Source organism: Entelurus aequoreus, linkage group LG17 (assembly GCF_033978785.1).
Source record: "Entelurus aequoreus isolate RoL-2023_Sb linkage group LG17, RoL_Eaeq_v1.1, whole genome shotgun sequence".
Taxonomy (NCBI): Eukaryota; Metazoa; Chordata; class Actinopteri; order Syngnathiformes; family Syngnathidae; genus Entelurus; species Entelurus aequoreus.
This window is the reverse complement of record NC_084747.1, coordinates 13,835,807-13,856,565: the sequence shown is the minus strand read 5'-3', so window position 1 is coordinate 13,856,565 and position 20,759 is coordinate 13,835,807. Positions and strand designations below refer to the sequence as shown.

The window sequence follows — 20,759 nt, the reverse complement described above, 5'->3', positions numbered from 1 at the left end:
TATTAGTAGATTGCACAGTGCAGTACTTATTCCGTACAATTGCCCACTAAATGGTAACACCCGAATAAGTTTTTCAACTTGTTTAAGTCGGGGTCCACGTAAATCAATTCATGGTAAGAGCCCACATAAGGGCAAGGAAAAACTCACCCCTGTTTGACGTTGATGTGAATGACTCTGAGAAACCTTGGAGAGGACCGCATATGTGGGTAACCCCCCCCACTCTAGTTCACATATTGCACAGCTTTTATTTTTCTATCAATACACATTATGTCTAGAAGACAGGAAGTAACTCAACACTCTTGAATAGTTTCTACCTCAGTTTGTATGGTTTGTTGAGTTAGCACAGGATTAATATGTGGAAATGACAAATGAGGTAGTTGATACATAGAATAGTTTTTATTCATGCTTTATTTAGTTTTTTGTTCAATCCTAGATGGGTTGTGACTTAAAGTTTAATAGAAACACTGAGATTAAGTCTAAGTTCATTGTGTTCTTTAAGGTGTTTTTGAAAATGCGCCATTTTTTTCCCTCAACATTTTTTACTAACTTGAAGTGTTTTGTCAAGAGGATTATTTGTGATATGTACATTTTCAGAATGTGCTTGTTCTATTTTGGGCCGAAGTAAAATAAAGAAAACAATCTGAAATTGTCAAAGTCATGTTTTTAAGTTATCATGCCATGATTTTACCCGTCCCGCCCACAGCAGTTTGGCTACAGTCGCCAACACGCACCGAGCAGGCATCTTGTCAGTGCAGCAGATAACTAAAGTCAGTGTACAAAAGTGAAAATAGAAGTGTTCTGCTGTCTATGCTTGCAATAAGAGCAATATTTATGTGAGCGTGTTTGTTTCCTCACTGAGTGCAGTTGGTCCGAGGAAAAAACGTCAAAAGGGTGAAATGCTATAATGTTGAAAATGTATACTGGGGTAGTGTGAGTTTCACACTTTCACAACACTTACTTTGTCAAACAACTTGCCGTTTGCTTGAACCCACTAAAAGACAGAATACAACATTGTCGATTTTTGTTTCATTTCTATCTCCAAAGTATTTTGATATCAAAAATGTTTTCGCAATAAGGAGCACTTCAATTATGAGCCAGAAATGTAAGAAAAGATTAAAAGGGCCGCTAGTTATTTAAAAGGTATTTTATTTTTTAAAGTGCAGTTGTCGATCGGAAGTTGCACACTTCTGGCGCATGCGCAAACACATCGAAAAGCGGAGAGTCCAAGATGGCGGACTAAGCGGCGTGGCTTTCCGGAGAAGTTTCACATTTACGATCTTATAGTTTCAAAAATAGCATCAAATACCTCAACTATTCACCTTTTTTTAAGCCCACCAAACGGACTTTGAGTGTGGAGCGATGGCGTGTTATCTGAAGTGAAGATTGAGGACGTGATAGAAGATGGACGACTACTGCTATGCTAAGATGGCGACGTCCGCTAAAAGAGAACATGAAAGAGAATCAGCGCCACCAACGGAGAACAATCTGAAAAGCGAAGATGAAGGTGAGTGTGTTGCGTTCCCTCATTTGAAAGCTATTTGAATTCCAAGCCCTAAAAATACAAATTAGCCGACCTTGTTGAACAATGTAAACAAATAAACTGTTAGCATTTTTACCTCGATTAAAATTGGCGGACATGTCTGTTAAAAATTACCGCAGTAGTATCCTGCACCGGAAAAACTGCCTTAATTTAAATAAAAAGTGATATTAATCGATATTGGATGGTATATAGTTTGTATTTTTGTTTAGCACTTAGCAATAGTGCTAATTGCTTGATCTGCTTATCACTCAGCTTCTAAAACTTGTAGCTCATCCTCCTTATTTTCAGGCTCAAAAATATAAGGTTCTGGATCATAATTTGTCCCAAAAGTATTATTTGATGGCACTCATGAAGTCTGCCTTCATTAGTAATAGTTGGTGGTGGTGTTGAAGGAAATAGCAAACGTTGTGATGCGTCTGTGAAAATAATGTGCCACCATTTGCTTAAAATTATTTTTTTTAAATGATGAAAATACGTAAATATTACATGTTATTATGAATGTGCCTGTTATTACATTACATATATACTTACAGTGTGTATATAAAAAGTTGCTGGAAGCTTTTGGATGTTTGTTATGTTTTTTTATAGGCGAAATAGAGTGCATCCCCATTACCTGCATTGTTAGCTGACTTTTGCTTGCGTTTATTTACGAGTTAGAATCAGTGATGGGCAGTAGTGCACAACAAGTAGCGACGCTATGTAGCTCAGGGGTCACCAACCTTTTTGAAACCAAGGGCTACTTCTTGGGTACTGATTAATGCGAAGGGCTACCAGTTAGATACACAATTAAATAAATTGCCAGAAGTAGCCAATTTGCTCAATTTACCTTTAACCCTGTTATTATTAATAATTAATGATATTTATCTTTGTGGAAACACTGATCATCTTAATGATTTCTCACAATAAATATATATAGAAACAGATAAATATCAATATGAAACACTTTATTTTTATATTTTCTCTAAGTGCACATTTTTCAAATTGAACATTTTCAAATGATCACTTCTAAGACAGTCTTGTGAAATCACAATATCCCATTTTAACTAGCTAGCCACTAACATTTTTTAACAAATCATGAATTACTTTGCACCATGTTTGTACAAATAATAACTCATGTAAAATACAAAAGTAAACTCTCAAATGTTTAAATCATGTCACACTTTGAACTGGACACCAAATCTGTTATCTGTTTCTTTGTCAGTTAGTGGGAAGCCTGGCATTGCAGGCTGTTAACTAGTGTGTTGTACTCTGGTGTGTAACTTGACACTGCAACTCTGAGTGAGTCTTGCAGATGTGCATCAGTGAGGCGTGTTATGTGTTTGTTCTTGATGAAGTTCATGTCAGAAAAGGCTGATTCACAAAGATAAGATTTGTCCTCATTGTTTGCGGAACCTTCTTAATCTTTTGGACATATTTTCACAGCAATCTGGCCTTAAGCTTAATTATGATAAATGTAAAATGTTAAGGATCGGAAATCTAAAGGGAACGTCCTTTCGAATGGAATGCAAAGTGCCTGTTTTGTGGACAGATGGACCAGATAACATACTTGGTGTTGTTGTCCCAGAAAATCTGGAAGATCTAGGCTCAGTAAATTATGATAATCGACTAAGAAAGCTGGACAAAATTATGCAATTATGGAAAGGGAAATCCCTAACCTTGTATGGTAAAATGTCTATTGCCAACTCGTTAATTATTCCTCAATTTATTTATTTGTTTTTGTCATTACCAGCTCCATTACAAAACTTTAAGATTTATGAGCAGAGGGTCTTCGATTTTGTCTGGAACGGCAAACCAGAAAAGATTAAAAGAAAGGTTTTGTACAAAGAGTATGAATATGGGGGCCTGAAACTTCTCAACCTTGAAGCTATGTGTCTGTCTTTAAAAGCATCAATTGTTCCAAAAATGTATTTAAACATTGAGTGGTACACAAATGTCCTGTTGGACAAAAAACAAACTGTATCAAAAGAAATGGTATCCTTTTTACAAGTGATCCCCTCCCAGAGAGTCTGCTGGGAAACATGGCGGGGTTCATAAAGGAAACAATCCACTCATAGTGGTGTTTTAAATTTTATGTGCCAGAAAAAAGAGACAATGTTTTGCAGCAGTTAATATGGATGAACTCTAATATTGTAATAGATGGAAAGCCTTTCTTTTGGAAAAATATGTTTGAAAGAGGAATCATTTTTGTCAATGACATTATCAATGAGAATGGTAAAATTATGAAGTATGATGAATTTAGAGCTATGTATGGTGATGCTTGCTCAAGCTTTTCATTTTATCAACTAACTGGAGTAATTGGGAAAAGATGGAAACAAATAATTAATTATGGAACTACTAAATTATTAGTTTGTAAACCTCTAATAAGAAATTCTAGTTGGCAAAAAGGAACTAAAATAAATAGAAAAGTATATAATTTTTACTTAATAAAGAAATCTTTGAAGGCTGCCTCATACAACACAAATGGAAAATGGGAGGACTTTTTTGACTGCCCGTTGCCATGGGATGCCATATTCAAACTAATCTATAAAACCACTATCGAAGTGCAAAATCGTTATTTTCAAATTAAAATTATTTATAAGTTCTTACCCACAGGGAAAATGTTAAAATTATGGAATATGACAGAGTCAGATGATTGCCGATTTTGTTGTCAGGAGCCTGAATCCACCCTGCATTTGTTTTGGTATTGTCATATTGTGTCTTTGTTTTGGGTGGAAGTTGAAAAAATGTGTTTAAGGATTGGTTTGTTTATGAAGCTTAATGTGGTTTCTGTTATTTTAGGAGAGTTCATTGACAATCATGATTTAGTCAATTTAATTATAGTACTCGGTAAAATGTTTATTTTTAAGGCCAAAAACAGATATTCACTTAGTATTACTTTCTTTAAAACATTTATTCAGTATTTTCTAACTTTAGAAAGTTACATGGTTGAAAACGATAATGATGCCAAAAAACATTAAAAAAAAAGATGAGAAGTCCTCAAAGGCTTATTTTGAAAGTATAATTATGTTTATAGATTATATGATATCTGTTGTTGTGTTCCCTAATTTGAGTGACCTGGACATAACCTGGACTGTACATAAATGCTTATTTTGAAAATGTAATTTTGTTTATAAATTATATGCAATCTGTTGTGTTCCCTAATTTTTTTCTGTGTACATGAATGAAGGTGTGTGTTGCTGAGTCCGATTTGGACATTATCTGGACTGGGCCTGGTTTAAAAAACCCTTTAAACAAATCTAATTTCATTGACAACCTGGTCTGTTGAAGATAAGGCCCTTTTTTTAAAAATAAAATAAGATAAATAAATAAATAAAAAAAATTTTGGATAAAAAAAGAAAGTAAAACAATATAAAAATAATTACATAAAAAATAGTAATTAATGAAAATTTTAGTGGACCAGCAGCCTATACAATCATGTGTGCTTCAGGGACTGTGTCCCTTGCAGATGTGTTGTCTATGTTGTGGGAACCAGAATATTGGTAGCAGAAAGAAATAACCCCTTTTGTGTGAGTGGGTGTGGATGAGTGTGCATGGGGGAGGTTGTTTGGGTTGATGCACTGATTGAAAGTGTATCTTGTGTTTTTTTCTATGTAGATTTAATTTTTAAAAAAACAATTTTTTTTTTTTTAATTTTTTTTTTTTTTTCTCTTTAGAACAGGCCCGCGGGCGACTCATCTGGTCCTTACGGGCGACCTGGTGCCCGCGGGCACCGCGTTGGTGACCTCTGTAGCTTAACTACAGTTCCCAGTAGCGTGGCATTAGCCTCGCTTCTTTTTGAACCCGTAGTGATACCGAACAACCCTACTACACACACATACAGTATATAAGAAAGTGTTTTTGTTGTTTGTGTCTTGCAGACGTCCAGCAGCTGATCGGTAATCCAGAAGAAGTTTCCCCTCAGTTAGGGGGGAGCTCCACTTTGAAGCAGGAGACTCCACAACTACCCTGCATTAAAAAGGAAGAGGAGGAACTCTGCATCACTCAGGAGGGAGAGTGTCTTCTAGGACGAGAGGAAGCTGATTACACCAAGTTTCCACTGAGTATTCTCTCTGTGAAGACTGAAGATGATGAAGAGAAACCACAAGACGAAGGCGAGGTTGAAGAACCTTTGAGCAGCGATAAAGACTGTGAAGGTAAAAATGTTCGAGTTGCTCAGTTTGTGGCAAAAGCTTTTCTCAAAAAAGCTCTTTGACTCAACACATGAGAACACACACAGATGAAAAACCATATAAGTGTTCAATCAATCAAAGTTTATTTATATATTCATTAAAGGCCTACTGAAAGCCACTACTACCGACCACGCAGTCTGATAGTTTATACATCAATGATGAAATCTTAACATTGCAACACATGCCAATACGGCCGGGTTAACTTAAAAAGTGCAATTTTAAATTTCCAGCGAAACTTCCGCTTGAAAACGTATGCACGTGACGTCACGAGGTCAAGGGAAGTGTTTGGACCCATACAAATACCTCTGTTTTCTTCGACAAAATTCCACAGTATTCTGGACATCTGTGTTGGTGAATCTTTTGCAATTTGTTTAATGGACAATGGAGACTGCAAATAAGAAAGTTGTAGGTGCGATCGGTGTATTAGCGGCTGGCTGTAGCAACACCAACACCAGGAGGTTGTGTTGTGTTTTGAGCAGGATAGCAGACGCACTACGGTGAGTACAGCTTAGGCTTCCAAACATTTGATCGCTTGCCCGTACGTGCGTGTCGCTATGTGCATGTCACGTACGTAACTTTGGGGAAATATATGTTTCTTGCCGACTCTGATGGCGGCCGGGGTGTCGTCAAAAGCGTACAACGCCCGCCGCCGCATCTAAGTTGGCTTCTATTTTTTTAGCTTCGCCACCAAGCTGAAAATTATTAACCGTGTATTTACATGTTCATGGTTTAATAGTATTGTTGATCTTCTGTCTATCCTTCCAGTCAGGGTTTTTTTTTATTTAGTTTCTATCTGCATTTGAGACTGATGCTATCACGTTAGCCCCGTAGCTAAGTTAGCTTCTATTTTTTTTAGCTTCGCCAAGCTGAAAATTATTAACTGTGTATTTACATGTTTATGGTTTAATAGTATTGTTGATCTTCTGTCTATCCATCCAGTCAGGATTTTTTTAAATTTAGTTTCTATCTGCATTTGAGACTGATGCTATCACGTTAGCCCCGTAGCTAAGTTAGCTTCTATTTTTTTAGCTTCGCCAAGCTGAAAATTATTAATTATTCAGTCACTGTGAATGTCCATTTCGCGTTCTCGACTCTCATTTTCAAGAGGATATAGTATCTGAGGTGGTTTAAAATACAAATCCGTGATCCACAATAGAAAAAGGAGAGAGTGTGGAATCCAATGAGCCGGCTTGTACCTAAGTTACGGTCAGAGCGAAAAAAGATGCACTACACTGTAGTCCTTCACTCTAAAGTTCTTCATCCACGAATCTTTCATCTTTTCGCTGAAATTAATGGGGTAATCGTCGCTTTATCGGTCCGAATGTCTCTCGCTCCATTGTAAACAAAGCGGAATTGTGAGGGCTCCTTTGTCTTGTGACGTCACGCTACTTCCGGTAGGGGCAAAGGTTGTTTTTATCAGATACCAAAAGTTGCGATCTTTATCGTCGTTGTTCTATACTAAATCCTTTCAGCAAAAATATCGCAATATCGCAAAATGATCAAGTATGACACATAGAATGGATCTGCTATTCCCGTTTAAATAAAAAAAAATTCATTTCAGTAGGCCTCTAAGGTACGCCCAAGAAAGGTTTATTCCATTAATACCTTTAAAATTTGTTGTCTCTGCCCAGGCTCTAGATGGTCTACCTTTGGGCCCTATCAAATACCGTACTAAACCATTGTCCCTTACTCTTTCTGGTAACCACACAGAGACCATCAGCTTCTGGGTTTTGGACGCCCCAATAGCCCCTCTCGTCCTAGGCCGATCTTGGCTCGTTCAACATGATCCCCACATCTCCTGGTCTACTGGCAAGATTCTGGCTTGGAGTAATCACTGCCATGCTCATTGTCTCAAATCTGCAATAGTTCATTCCGAAAGCCCTAGACCAGCGTCACCACCGGTGGACCTCTCCCGAGTCCCCAAAGTTTACCACGATTTAGCCACCGTATTTAGTAAGGAACAAGCCTTGTCTCTTCCACCTCACAGACCTTACGACTGCACTATCGACCTCATCCCTAATGCAGCTCTCCCTAGCAGTCGATTGTATAACTTGTCTCTCCCTGAAAAACAAGCTATGAAGGATTACATCTCTGAGTCCCTTGCTTCTGGAATCATCAGACCATCTAAGTCACCTGTCGCCGCTGGATTTTTCATTGTGCAAGAAGAATGGGTCACACAGTCCCTGCATCGACTACCGTCAACTGAACGGTATCACCATTAAGAACAAGTATCCTCTACCCCTGCTTAATTCATCCTTTGAACCTCTCACCCCTGCCACCATCTTCTCCAAGTTAGATCTTCGCAATGCGTATCATCTGGTCCGCATCAGGGAGGGAGATGAGTGGAAGACAGCATTTAATACTCACCTGTGTCATTTTGAATATAAAGTTATGCCTTTTGGTCTGACTAATGCTCCCGCTGTTTTTCAGGCCCTTGTCAATGACATTCTTAGGGATATGATTGATCGATTTGTGGTGGTCTACCTGGATGACATATTCATTTTTTTCCAAAGACCCTCAGGAACACCAGCACCACGTCCGTCTCGTTCTTCAAAGATTACTGGAGAACCGTCTATTTGTCAAGGCTGAAAAATGTGAGTTTCTTTCCTCGTCAGTTGAGTTTCTCGGTTTTGTCATTGAAAAGGGACACATCAAGGCTGACCCCAAAAAGGTGACGGCGGTGGTGGAATGGCCTCAACCCTCTACTCGTGCCGCATTACGTAGTTTTCTGGGATTCGCTGGATTTTACAGATGATTTATCAAGGATTTCAGTAAGTTGGCCGCAACCCTTCATGCACTTACTTCAACCAACAGACCTTTTCAGTGGAACCGTGAAGCAGGTATGGCATTTTGGTGCCTGAAGAGGAGCTTCGTCTCTGCACCCATCCTTGTTTATCCGGATCAAGACTGCCCCTTCATTGTTGAGATTGATGCATCTGATTCAGGAGTTGGGGCAGTCCTTTCGCAACGCTCCAAACAGGACAGCAAGATCCACCCTTGTGCATTTTTTTCTAGACGTTTATCCCCTGCTGAGCGTAATTATGATGCTGGTAACCGGGAGTTATTTGCTGTCTACGAGGCATTAAGGGAGTGGAGACATTGGTTGGAAGGTGCTAAACATCAATTTCAGGTTCTCACTGATCACTGAAATCTTCTTCATGTCCGATCAGCCAAGAGACTCAATGATCGGCAGGCCCGTTGGTCTCCGTTTTTTGGTCGCTTCAATTATGTTCTCTCTTTCAGACCAGGATCCTGTAATACTAAAGCTGATGCACTCTCTCGCCAGTTCTCGGAAGAAACCACCGACAAGACCCCAGAAGAAACCATCCTTCCACCCTCCAGTATTATCGGCATGGTCATTTGGAAAGTGGAGGGTCTTGTCCAAGACTCCTTGAAAGAGAGACCGGGACCAGCTGGCGGATCTCCCAACAGATTATTTGTTCATCGGGAACTTCGTCTTCAAGTTTTGGAGTGGGGGCATTCCAGTGTCTTCTCCTGTCGTGGATTTTCAACGCACTCTTTCCTTCATCCGCCGGCGGTTTTGGTGGCCATCCATGGCTAAGGATACCCGTGAGTTTATCGCCGCATGCAGTACTTGTGCACGAAATAAACCATCCCACAGACTGCCGGCAGGACTGCTGTGTCCTCTTCCCGTCCCCAGTCGCCCATGGTCTCACATATCTATGGATTTCATTACTGGTTTTCCCCCATCCCAAGGTAATACCATCATACTCACCTTCATTGACCGATTTTCTAAAGCCGCACATTTTGTTCCCCTTCCTAAATTCCCATCTTCCTCTGAAACTGCTGACCTTCTTACCACTCATATTGTTAAACAACATGGCATCCCGGTGGACATTGTCTCGGACCGTGGTCACCAGTTCACATCCAGAGTGTGGCAGGCAGAATCTGCAAGGGAATTGGGGCCACGGTCAGTCTCACTTCTGGTTATCATCCGCAGAGTAATGGTCAGGCTGAAAGAGCTAACCAGAGTGTGGAGACCATGTTGCCCTGCATTTCCGCCCGACAACCATCCTCCTGGAGCAAGTTTCTGCCATGGGTCGAATTTGCTTATAACTCCATGAAGAGTTCAGCTACGGGATTATCACCATTTGAGTGCTCCCTTGGTTACCAACCCCCTATGTTTCCCCAACAGGACATTGAAGCATCTGTGTCTTCATCTCACAAGCATATCAAGAAGTGCCATCAGGTATGGAAGGCAGCCTGTGCTTCTCTACTGAAATCTTCGGAAAGAATGTGCAACAGTGCCAACCGGCGACGCAATCCGGCCCCCGTTTACTCTCCTGGCCAACAAGTACTGCTACGTTCCAAAGACCTTCACCTTCAGGTACCATCCCGTAAACTCGCACCCCGTTTTTTAGGACCCTTTACTATTGAGACTATCATCAACCCTGTTGCATTCAGGTTAGCTTTGCCTCCTGCAGTTAAAAGACACCCTGTAGTCCAAGTTTCCCAGATAAAGCCGGTTGCTAGTTCTCAACTCGACCACATCCCTCCCCCTCCTAGAATTTTGGACACTGGTGATCCTGTTTGGAGAGTCAAAGAGATCCTCGGGGTCCCGTCGACAGGGGAGGGGGTTAGTTTATTTGGTAGATTGGGAGGGTTATGGACCTGAGGACAGGTCTTGGGTTCCTGCTTCATACCTTGCTGACCCCGAACTTCTTAAGGAATTCTATCAGGCCAACCCTGGAGCTCTTCGGCGCTCGTCGGGGGCCTCGCATAAGGGGGAGGGGGGGGCACTGTTACGGCGCACATGCATTCCGTGCTTCCCTCTTCTGCGGCAGCGCTCAGAAGCTCCGCTGTGAGGACCAGACACGCCCCCGCGAATCAACACCCAACGCACCTGGCTTTGATGAGGGACGACAGTATAAGAACCTTCGACGCTGACTCATCGTCGTCGGAACGTCGCTCTGCTCGCAGTAAGCTTCACGTCTCTGACTTCCCTGCAGCTCTCGCTTGTTTGCCTATTTCCTTGTGCCTCATTTCCTGATCCCAGTGTTGTCTTTCGGTTCCCCCACAGTACCCGTGTCCCAGTCTCGCTGTATTCCTCCGCTGCCATATTTCCCTCCTGGACTCTGCTTGCTCTCCCCGATCCTTGACCCTGTTTTGGACTTCCGGATTTCGCACTCCTGCCCTGACACTGCTTGGACCTTGGACCCCCCTCTTGGATCATTCCCTTTGGACTTGGACACTTTTCATTCAACACTCACCTCAACAAACCTTACGGTCTTCATATGGTTAAATTCACACACATAGTTTCTCATGTCAACACATAGTAGCATACACACCCCATTCACTCATCAAGCACGCAATAAACCTGTTGAGCTTGATGTCCTGTTGTCGTGCCGTCTCCTTCCCCAGTATGACATAACAGTCACTATTTAAACTCCTTGTGCAGATCTGAATGCTTATTATTTAAATGTTGACCTAAGTCTGAAGCAAAGGTGGAAATACTAATCACCACATTTGGCAAGGCGTGTTTTAAAGCAGCTGTTGTGAGAGTAGTGTATGTGTGTGTGCACCTTTAAGAGTGGCAGTATGTGGGCTGAGTAAGTGAATGGGCGAGTAAGGAGAGGTAGTGGTAGCATGTGCAGGAGTGTTAATAGCATGGTGGATGTCCGGTTGTGCCCTGTGGAAATTATAAATAAAGTGAGCAAGTTGTAACTAATCGACGGCCTCGTCCTTCCGACCAAAGAGCGGAGCTTTATGGACCCAGTGTTACCCCCAACAAAACATGGGCCCTGGAGGGAACGTCTCCCCTGCGCTCCTCGACCACGGTCTGGGAGCCCACAAACAGGAAAGGTGTAAAGCAACCCTTGCAGAGCGGCGGCTCCCTGTTTAAAGTGTCACCTTTATTGTTAGTTTAAAAGCCCAAATACCTCCATATTGCACTTCACGCACCCTCTTTATTAACCAGTAGAATTGTCCTTTGTTGCCTTTCTTCCTCTCCACCATGTTATTGCTTGTATGCACTTTGTGTGTGCGTTTTGACACACTCAACATCATGCGCCTCGGCTCTGTAGTCACCGCCGCACAGCAGCATTCAGATGAAAGAACGGTACCGGTACTTTTCAAAGGTGCTATAGTACCGATTTCAATTGATTAGTACCACAATACTTTATTAGTAGCAGTATACTGTACAACCCTACTACACACACATACATTACAGAGAAGAAAGTGTGATTGTGTTGTTTGTGTCTTGCAGACGTCCAGCAGCTGATCAGTAATCCAGAAGAAGTTTCCCCTCAGTTAGGGGGGAGCTCCACTTTGAAGCAGGAGACTCCACAACCACCCTGCATTAAAAAGGAAGAGGAGGAACTCTGCATCACTCAGGAGGGAGAGTGTCTTCTAGGACGAGAGGAAGCTGATTACACCAAGTTTCCACTGAGTATTCTCTCTGTGAAGACTGAAGATGATGAAGAGAAACCACAAGTAGACAACCTCTTAGCTCCACTATCAGATAGTGAGGCTGAAGACGAGGTTGAAGAACCTTTGAGCAGCGATAAAGACTGTGAAGGTGATATGAGGACTCACACTGACAACAAACACTCTGAATGCTCTACAAAGAAGAGAGGTAAAACATGTTTGAGCTGCTCAGTTTGTGCTGAAAGTTTTACTAAAAAGAGCAGTTTGACTCTACACATGAGAACACACACAGGTGAAAAACCATTTAAATGTTCAGTTTGTGATAAAAGCTTTTCTCGAAATAGCATTTTGACTGAACACATGAGAACGCACACAGGTGAAAAACCATTTAGTTGTTCAGTTTGTGGCGTCAGCTTTTCTCAAAATAGCCATTTGACTCAACACATGACAACACACACAGGTGAAAAACCATTTAATTGTTCAGTTTGTTGCAAAAGCTTTTCTGTTAAGAATAATTTGACTCAACACATGAGAACACACACAGGTGAAAAAACATTTAATTGTTCAGTTTGTGGCAAAAGCTTTTATGGTAAGAGCAATTTGACTGAACACATGAGAACACACACAGGTGAAAAACCATTTAGTTGTACAGTTTGTGGCAAAAGCTTTTCTGGTAAAAGCAGTTTGACTGAACACATGAGAACACACACAGGTGAAAAACCATTTAGTTGTACAGTTTGTGGCAAAAGCTTTTCTAGTAAGAGCAATTTGACTAAACACATGACAACACACACAGGTGAAAAACCATATAAGTGTTCAGTTTGTGGCAAAAGCTTGTCTAAAAATAGCCAATTGACTCGACACATGAGAACACACACTGGAGAAAAACCATTTAGTTGTTCAGTGTGCTGTAAAAGGTTCACACATAATGCAGACACAGTAAAACACATAAGAACACACAAGGGAAAATAACCAATTAGCTGTTTAGTTTGTGGTATGTTGCTCATATGTGGCGACATCCACCCTACCCAGGACCTCCTCACTGCTTCTTTCACAAATATCTGATGTATTCATACAAACTTGGATTATTTGGAGCATAATCTTATCTACTCATGACCCCATGTCTTCTCTGTATCTGAAACCTTCCTGAACAGTAAGATAGATGATGCTTCAAGTGCTTGGTTACTCTTTCTTCAGTCCAGGGACCTGGGGCCTCATGTGTCAAGTTTGTCCATCCATCCATCCATCTTTTTCCGCTTATACGAGGTCGGGTCGCGGGGGCAGCAGCTTAAGCAGGGAAGGCCAGACTTCCCTCTCCCCAGCCACTTCGTCCAGCTCCTCCCGGGGGATCCCGAGGCATTCCCAGGCCAGCCGGGAGACATAGTCTTCCCAACGTGTCCTGGGTCTTCCCCGTGGCCTCCTACCGGTCGGACGTGCCCTAAACACCTCCCTAGGGAGGCGTTCGGGTGGCATCCTGACCAGATGCCCGAACCACCTCATCTGGCTCCTCTCGATGTGGAGGAGCAGCGGCTTTACTTTGAGCTCCCCCCGGATGGCAGAGCTTCTCACCCTATCTCTAAGGGAGAGCCCCGCCACCTGGTGGAGGAAACTCAGAATCAGCACCTCCAAGTCCGAATCCATGGTTCTCGCCCGGAAAAGGGTGGAGTGCCATCTCCGGGTTGCGGAGGAGACCCTGCCCCAAGTGGAGGAGTTCAAGTACCTCAGAGTCTTGTTCACGAGTGGGGGAGGAGTGGATCGTGAGATCGACAGGCGGATTGGTGCGGCGTCTTCAGTAATGCGTACGCTGTATCGATCCGTTGTGGTGAAGAAGGAGCTGAGCCGGAAGGCAAAGCTCTCAATTTACCGGTCGATCTACGTTCCCATCCTCACCTATGGTCATGAGCTTTGGGTTATGACCGAAAGGACAAGATCACGGGTACAAGCGGCCGATTTACTGCCGGCAATGCGGACCAAACTCTGGCACTGATCATACAGGGAGCGGACCGCCACAATCAGACAGTCCGATACCCCATACTCTCTGAGCACTCCCCACAGGACTTCCCGAGGGACACGGTCGAATGTCTTCTCCAAGTCCACAAAACACATGTAGACTGGTTGGGCAAACTACCATGCACCCTCAAGGACCCTGCTGAGAGTATAGAGCTGGTCCACAGTTCCTCGACCAGGACGAAAACCATACTGTTCCTCCTGAATCCGAGGTTCGACTATCCGGCGTAGCCTCTTCTCCAGCACACCTGAATAGACCTTACCGGGAAGGCTGAGGAGTGTGATCCCACGATAGTTAGAACACACCCTCCGGTTCCCCTTCTTAAAGAGAGGAACCACCGCCCCGGTCTGCCAATCCAGAGGTACCGCCCCCGATGTCCACGCGATGCTGCAGAGTCTTGTCAACCAATGCAACCCCACAGCATCCAGAGCCTTAAGGAACTCCGGGCGGATCTCATCCACCGAGGAGCTTCTTAACTACCTCAGCAACCTTAGTCCCAGAAATAGGAGAGCCCACCACAGATTCCCCAGGCACTGCTTCCTCATAGGAAGACGTGTTGGTGGGATTGAGGAGGTCTTCGAAGTACTCCCTCCACCGATCCACAACATCCGCAGTCGAGGTCAGCAGAACACCATCCTCACCATACACAGTGTTGATAGTGCACTGCTTCCCCTTCCTGAGGCGGCGGATGGTGGTCCAGAATCGCTTCGAAGCCGTCCGGGAGTCGTTTTCCATGGCTTCCCCGAACTCCTCCCATGTCCGAGATTTTGCCTCCGCGACCGCCGAAGCCGCACACCGCTTGGCCTGTCGGTACCTGTCCGCTGCCTCAGGAGTCCTATGAGCCAAAAGAGCCCGATGGGACTCCTTCTTCAGCTTGACGGCATCCCTCACCACCGGTGTCCACCAACGGGTTCTAGGATTACCGCCACGACAGGCACCAACTACCTTGCGGCCACAGCTCCAATCAGCCGCCTCGACAATAGAGGCGCGGAACATGGTCCATTCGGACTCAATGTCCAGCACCTCCCTCGTGACATGTTCAAAGTTCTTCCGGAGGTGGGAATTGAAACTCTCTCTGACAGGAGACTCTGCCAGACGTTCCCAGCAAACCCTCACAATGCGTTTGGGCCTGCCAGGTCTGTCCGGCATCCTCCCCCACCATCGCAGCCAACTCACCACCAGGTGGCCGCTTGTACCCGTGATCTTGTCCTTTCGGTCATAACCCAAAGCTCATGACCATAGGTGAGGATGGGAACGTAGATCGACCGGTAAATTGAGAGCTTTGCCTTCCGGCTCAGCTCCTTCTTCACCACAACGGATCGAATAAATTTTCAACTAACTTGAAGTGTTTTGTCAAGAGGATTATTTGTGATATGTACATTTTCAGAATGTGCTTGTTCTAGTTTTGGCCAAAGTAAAACAAAGTAAACAATTTGAAGTTGTCGTAGTCGTATTTTTAAGTTATGTTGCCATGATTTTACCCGTCTCGCCCACGTGGAAATAGATTTTCCTCCATGCGGCCCCTGAGCTAAAAGGAGTTTGACACCCCTGCTGTAATGTGACTCATGTGAGCAGGTTACTGTATAAACACATTTTGTTTTAAGTTATAAAAATGTGTTCAGTTCTCAGAGACACGTCAATGTCAGTGTAGCTGCTGACAGAAGCAACATGTATATTTGATATATAATGTCATAGTTGGTGAGAATAAATAAATACAATGCATAAAGATAAATTCATATCGTACACATAATGTGATTAAAAAAGTATTTCCTTGGATTAATTCATGCAAGTTTATGTTAACTTTATTTTTGTTACAAACTCATGTAAATTGAGGGGGAATATAATTTGGTCACGTTGTTGGGGGGACAATTAATATGTGAGGGAATTAAGGAAGCAGCATGAGACGACAAGTGTTTGATGTGGAAGACGTTAATGGAGCCTCGAATTGAAAATAAACTTTATTCCCTTGGAGTTTATGAGGCCAACGAGGTATGATTACTTCTGATATGTTTGTGAAATCTATGTGTTTTCTTTTTTTGAAGTCAGACTAATTGTAAGTTCTGGTTTCTGATTCTGCAACCGTTTGGAGAGGGCTAAGGGCCCTTACGAACTATAAGCCCAAAGCCCCCCCAGGCCCTCTCGCTCTGGGCCTCAACATACATTACTGTCGTCATGAACGGCCTTCAGCTCATCAAAGGTCTGTTCCCCCCACCAACGCCAGCACTTCATTAAAAGATATAAAGGACTCCAAGACATCACAAACATCACAGGACTTTAAAGGCCCTCTCCATCCGAGAGGTAGGATGTACGCCGGCAGTTCTTGAAGCTGAACATGCGGAAGGCCCCCGGCCCGGATGGTGTCTCGCCCTCCACCCTCAGACACTGCGCGGATCAGCTGGTTCCTGTCTTCACTGACATTTTTAACACCTCTCTGGAGCTATGCCGCGTGCCGTCCTGCTTTAAGACCTCCACCATTGTCCCTGTCCCCAAGAAAGCACAGATCACAGGACTAATAGACTAAAAAACTCCTTTGTCCCACACGCCATTAGACTGTACAACTCCTCTCTTGGGGGAGGGGGTGGGGGGGGTACTAGGATGACAGGGGATGCAAAACAATAACTGCAATACTTTTTCATAACATGGTCACTACTGCCTAGTTTCTCTTGTTATATTCTTATTTTACTGTTATATTTGTATTTTCTTTGTTGCTTTTTATTTTTATTCTATTGTAATATTTTTCTATTTTGTTTCCATTTATACCTCCATTATTTACTTTTTACTTTTTAAATTCGATCTCAATTCGGTACACTGCTGCTAGAATTTTAATTTTCCTGAAGGAACTCTCCTGAAGGAATCAATAAAGTACTATCTATCTATCTATCTATCTATCTATCTATCTATATATCTATCTATCTATCTATCTATCTATCTATCTATCTATCTATCTATCTATCTATCTATCTATCTATCTATCTATCTATCTATCTATCTATCTATCTATCTATCTATCTATCTATCTTAATGACTACAGGCCGGTTGCGCTGACGTCTGTGGTCATGAAGTCCTTTGAGCGCTTGGTCTTGCCCCACCTCAAGGACATCACCGCCCCCCTCCTGGACCCACTGCAGTTCGTCTACAGAGCCAACAGGTCTGTGGATGATGCAGTGAACCTGGCCCTCCACTTAATCCTGGAGCATCCGGAGTCCCCAGGAACCTACGCTAGGATCCTGTTTGTGGACTTCAGCTCTGCCTTCAACACCATCCTCCCTGGACTGCTACGAGACAAGCTCTACCAGCTCAGCGTGCCCGACTCCCTCTGCAGTTGGATCAATGACTTCCTGACAGACCGAAGACAGCACGTGCGGCTGGGGAAGATTGTCTCGGACAGTAGAACCACGAACACTGGTACTCCTCAGGGCTGTGTACTTTCCCCCTGGCTCTTCTCCCTGTATACAAATTTCTGCACCTCCAGTCACCGGTCCGTAAAACTGTTGAAGTTTGCGGACGACACCACCCTCATCGGGCTCGTCTCGGATGGCGACAAGTCCGCCTACAGGAGAGAGGTGGACCGGCTGGCGTCCTGGTGCAGCCTCAACAACCTGGAGCTGAACGCCCAGAAAACACTGGAGATGATCATGGACTTCAGGAAAGTCACAGCCCCACCATCCCCCCTCACCCTGATTGACTCTCCCACCCCCGTTTTGTGGACTCCTTTCGTTTCTTGGGCACCATCATCACCCAGGACCTCAAGTGGGAGCCGACCATCAGCTCCCTCATCAAGAAGGCCCAGCAGAGGATGTACTTCCTGCGGCAGCTGAGGAAACTTAAGGTGCCGACTGAGATGCTGGTGGTATGAACAATAACAAGATCTGTTAGCTCAGTTACAGCTCTTTGTATTACCTACTCTGTGTTATATGTGTTTTATGTTGCACGACACAGCAGTTTGGCTACAGTCACCAACACGCACCGAGCAGGCATCTTGTCAGTGCAGCAGATAACTAAAGTCAGTGTACAAAAGTGAAAATAGAAGTGTTCTGCTGTCTATGCTTGCAGTTTTACTCAGCCATCATAGAGTCCATCCTGACCTCCTCCATCACAGTGTGGTTCCCCGGTGCCACAGTCCAGGATAAGAATAGACTGCAACGCATCGTACGTGCTGCTGAGAAGGTGATTGGCTGCAAGCTCCCATCCCTCCAGGACCTGTTCTCCTCCAGGACCAGGAGGCGTGTGGGTCGGATCACAGCTGACTCTTCTCACCCTGGACACACACTATTCTCCCCTCAGGCAGGAGACTACGCTCCATCCAGACCCACACCTCCCGCCACCTGAACAGTTTTAGCCCTCGGCCATCAGGCAAATGAACAAGAACTCCTAACAGCAGCTCCTTGAATTCCTTGAATCCCTTCTAAGTCTATCTGATAGCTCAGTCACAGCTCTTTTTATACCAAATATGTGTTATATGTGTTTTATGTCGCACGTTTGCACCAAGAAAAAATCCTAGTTTGTGAACCCGTTCTCAAACAATGGCAATAAAACTATTCTGATTCTGATTCTGAAAAAAAAATAAGAGCAATATTTATGTGAGCGTGTTTGTTTCCTCACTGAGTGCAGTTGGTCCGAGGTCGAGTACAAGTCATCGTTCAATGAGGATATTATTGATAAAAGTCAAGAGGAAAAAACGTCAAAAGGGTGAAATGCTATAAGGTTGAAAATGTATACTGGGGTAGTGTGAGTTTCACACTTTCACAACACTTACTTTGTCAAACAACTTGCCGTTTGCTTGAACCCACTAAAAGACAGAATACAACATTGTCGATTTTTGTTTCATTTCTATCTCCAAAGTATTTTGATATCAAAAATGTTTTCTCGATAAGGAGCACTTCAATTATGAGCCAGAAATGTAAGAAAAGATGAAAAGGTCCGCTAGTTATTTAAAAGGTATTTTATTTTTTAAAGTGCGGTTGTTGATCGGAAGTTGCACACTTCTGGCGCATGCGCAAACATCGAACAGTGTCAAAGTGGAAAGTCCAAGATGGCGGACTAAGCGGCGTGGCTTTCCGGAGAAGTTTCACATTTACGATCTTATAGATTCAAAAATAGCATCAAATACCTCAACTATTCACCTTTTCTTAAGCCCACCAAACGGACTTTGAGTGTGGAGCGATGGTGTGTTATCTGAAGTGAAGATTGAAGACGTGATAGAAGATGGACGACTACTGCTATGCTAAGATGGCGACGTCCGCTAAAAGAGAACATGAAAGAGAATCAGCGCCACCAACGGAGAACAATCTGAAAAGCGAAGATGAAGGTGAGTGTGTTGCGTTCCCTCATTTGAAAGCTCTTTGAATTCCAAGCCCTAAAAATAGAAATTAGCCGACTTTGTTGAACAATGTAAACAAACAACCTGTTAGCATTTTTACATCGATCAAAAATGGCGGAAATGTTTGTCAGAAGTTACCGCAGTAGTATCCTGCACCGGAAAAACTGCCTTAATTCAAATAAAAAGTGATATTAATCGAGATTGGATGGTATATAGTTTGTATTTTTTGTTTAGCACTAATTGCTAATTGCTTGATCTGCTTATCAGTCAGCTTCTAAAACTTCTAGCTCATCCTCCTTATATTCAGGCTCAAAAATATAAGGTTCTGGATCATAATTTGTCTCAAAGTATTCTTTGATGGCACTCGTGAAGTCTGCCTTTATTGGTAACAGTTGGTGGTGGTGTTGAAGGAAATAGCGAACGTTGTGATGCCTCTCAAAATAATGTGCCGCCATTTGCTTAAAATGATAAAAAATGATGAAAAGACGTAAATATTACATGTTATTATGAATGTGCCTGTTATTACATTACATATATACTTACAGCGTGTACATAAAAAGTTGCTGGATATTTTTTTAGAGTTTTTTTAATAAAATAAATAGAGTGCATCCCCATTACCTGCATTGTTAGCTGACTTTTGTTAGCGTTTATTTACGAGTTAGAATCAGTGATGGGCAGTAGTGCACAACAAGTTGCTTAACTACAGTTCCCAGTAGCGTGGCGTTAGCCTTGTTCCTTTTTGAACCCGTAGTGATACTGTACAACCCTACTACACACATACAGTACATAGAAGAAAGTGTGTTTTGTTGTTTGTGTCTTGCAGACGTCCAGCAGCTGATCGGTAATCCAGAAGAAGTTTCCCCTCAGTTAGGGGGGAGCTCCACTTTGAAGCAGGAGACTCCACAACCACCCTGCATTAAAAAGGAAGAGGAGGAACTCTGCATCACTCAGGAGGGAGAGTGTCTTCTAGGACGAGAGGAAGCTGATTACACCAAGTTTCCACTGAGTATTCTCTCTGTGAAGACTGAAGATGATGAAGAGAAACCACAAGACAAAGACGAGGTTGAGGAACCTTTGAGCAGCGATAAAAACTGTGAAGGTAAAAATGTTCGAGCTGCTCTGTTTGTGGCAAAAGCTTTTCTCAAAAAAGCCCTTTGACTCGACACATGAGAACACACACAGGTGAAAAACCATTTAATTGTCCAGTTTGTGGCGAAACCTTTTCTTAAAATAGCTTTTTGATGCGACACATGAGAACACACACAGATGAAAAACCGTATAAGTGTTCAATCAATCAAAGTTTATTTATATATTCCTTAATCACAAATATCTCAA

The 20,759-nt window shown here is 43.0% G+C and overlaps 2 protein-coding genes across 7 annotated transcripts in view; both read left to right on the top strand.

The window, feature by feature from the left end:
* LOC133632505 (zinc finger protein OZF-like) overlaps window positions 1-20,759 on the top strand; it is a 55,012-nt gene that overhangs the window by 8,107 nt on the left and 26,146 nt on the right. The gene's annotated exons all lie outside the window — the stretch shown is intronic.
* LOC133632506 (gastrula zinc finger protein XlCGF71.1-like) lies at window positions 5,399-13,858 on the top strand. 6 transcript variants are annotated; one of them, XM_062024969.1, is made up of 4 exons: window positions 5,399-5,673; window positions 7,420-8,303; window positions 8,996-9,426; window positions 9,591-9,912. In XM_062024969.1, the coding sequence occupies exons 2-4, from the start codon at window positions 8,198-8,200 to the stop codon at window positions 9,792-9,794; spliced, it is 741 nt and encodes a 246-aa protein (XP_061880953.1). In that variant the 5' UTR covers window positions 5,399-5,673; window positions 7,420-8,197; the 3' UTR covers window positions 9,795-9,912. The 6 variants fall into 6 exon arrangements, 4 of the variants coding, with proteins under 4 accessions (XP_061880953.1, XP_061880951.1, XP_061880952.1 ...); XM_062024967.1 differs by adding an exon at window positions 11,936-13,858 and having other exon boundaries at window positions 7,420-10,057; XM_062024966.1 differs by lacking the exons at window positions 5,399-5,673; window positions 7,420-8,303; window positions 8,996-9,426; window positions 9,591-9,912 and adding exons at window positions 9,944-10,057; window positions 10,398-10,649; window positions 11,936-13,858.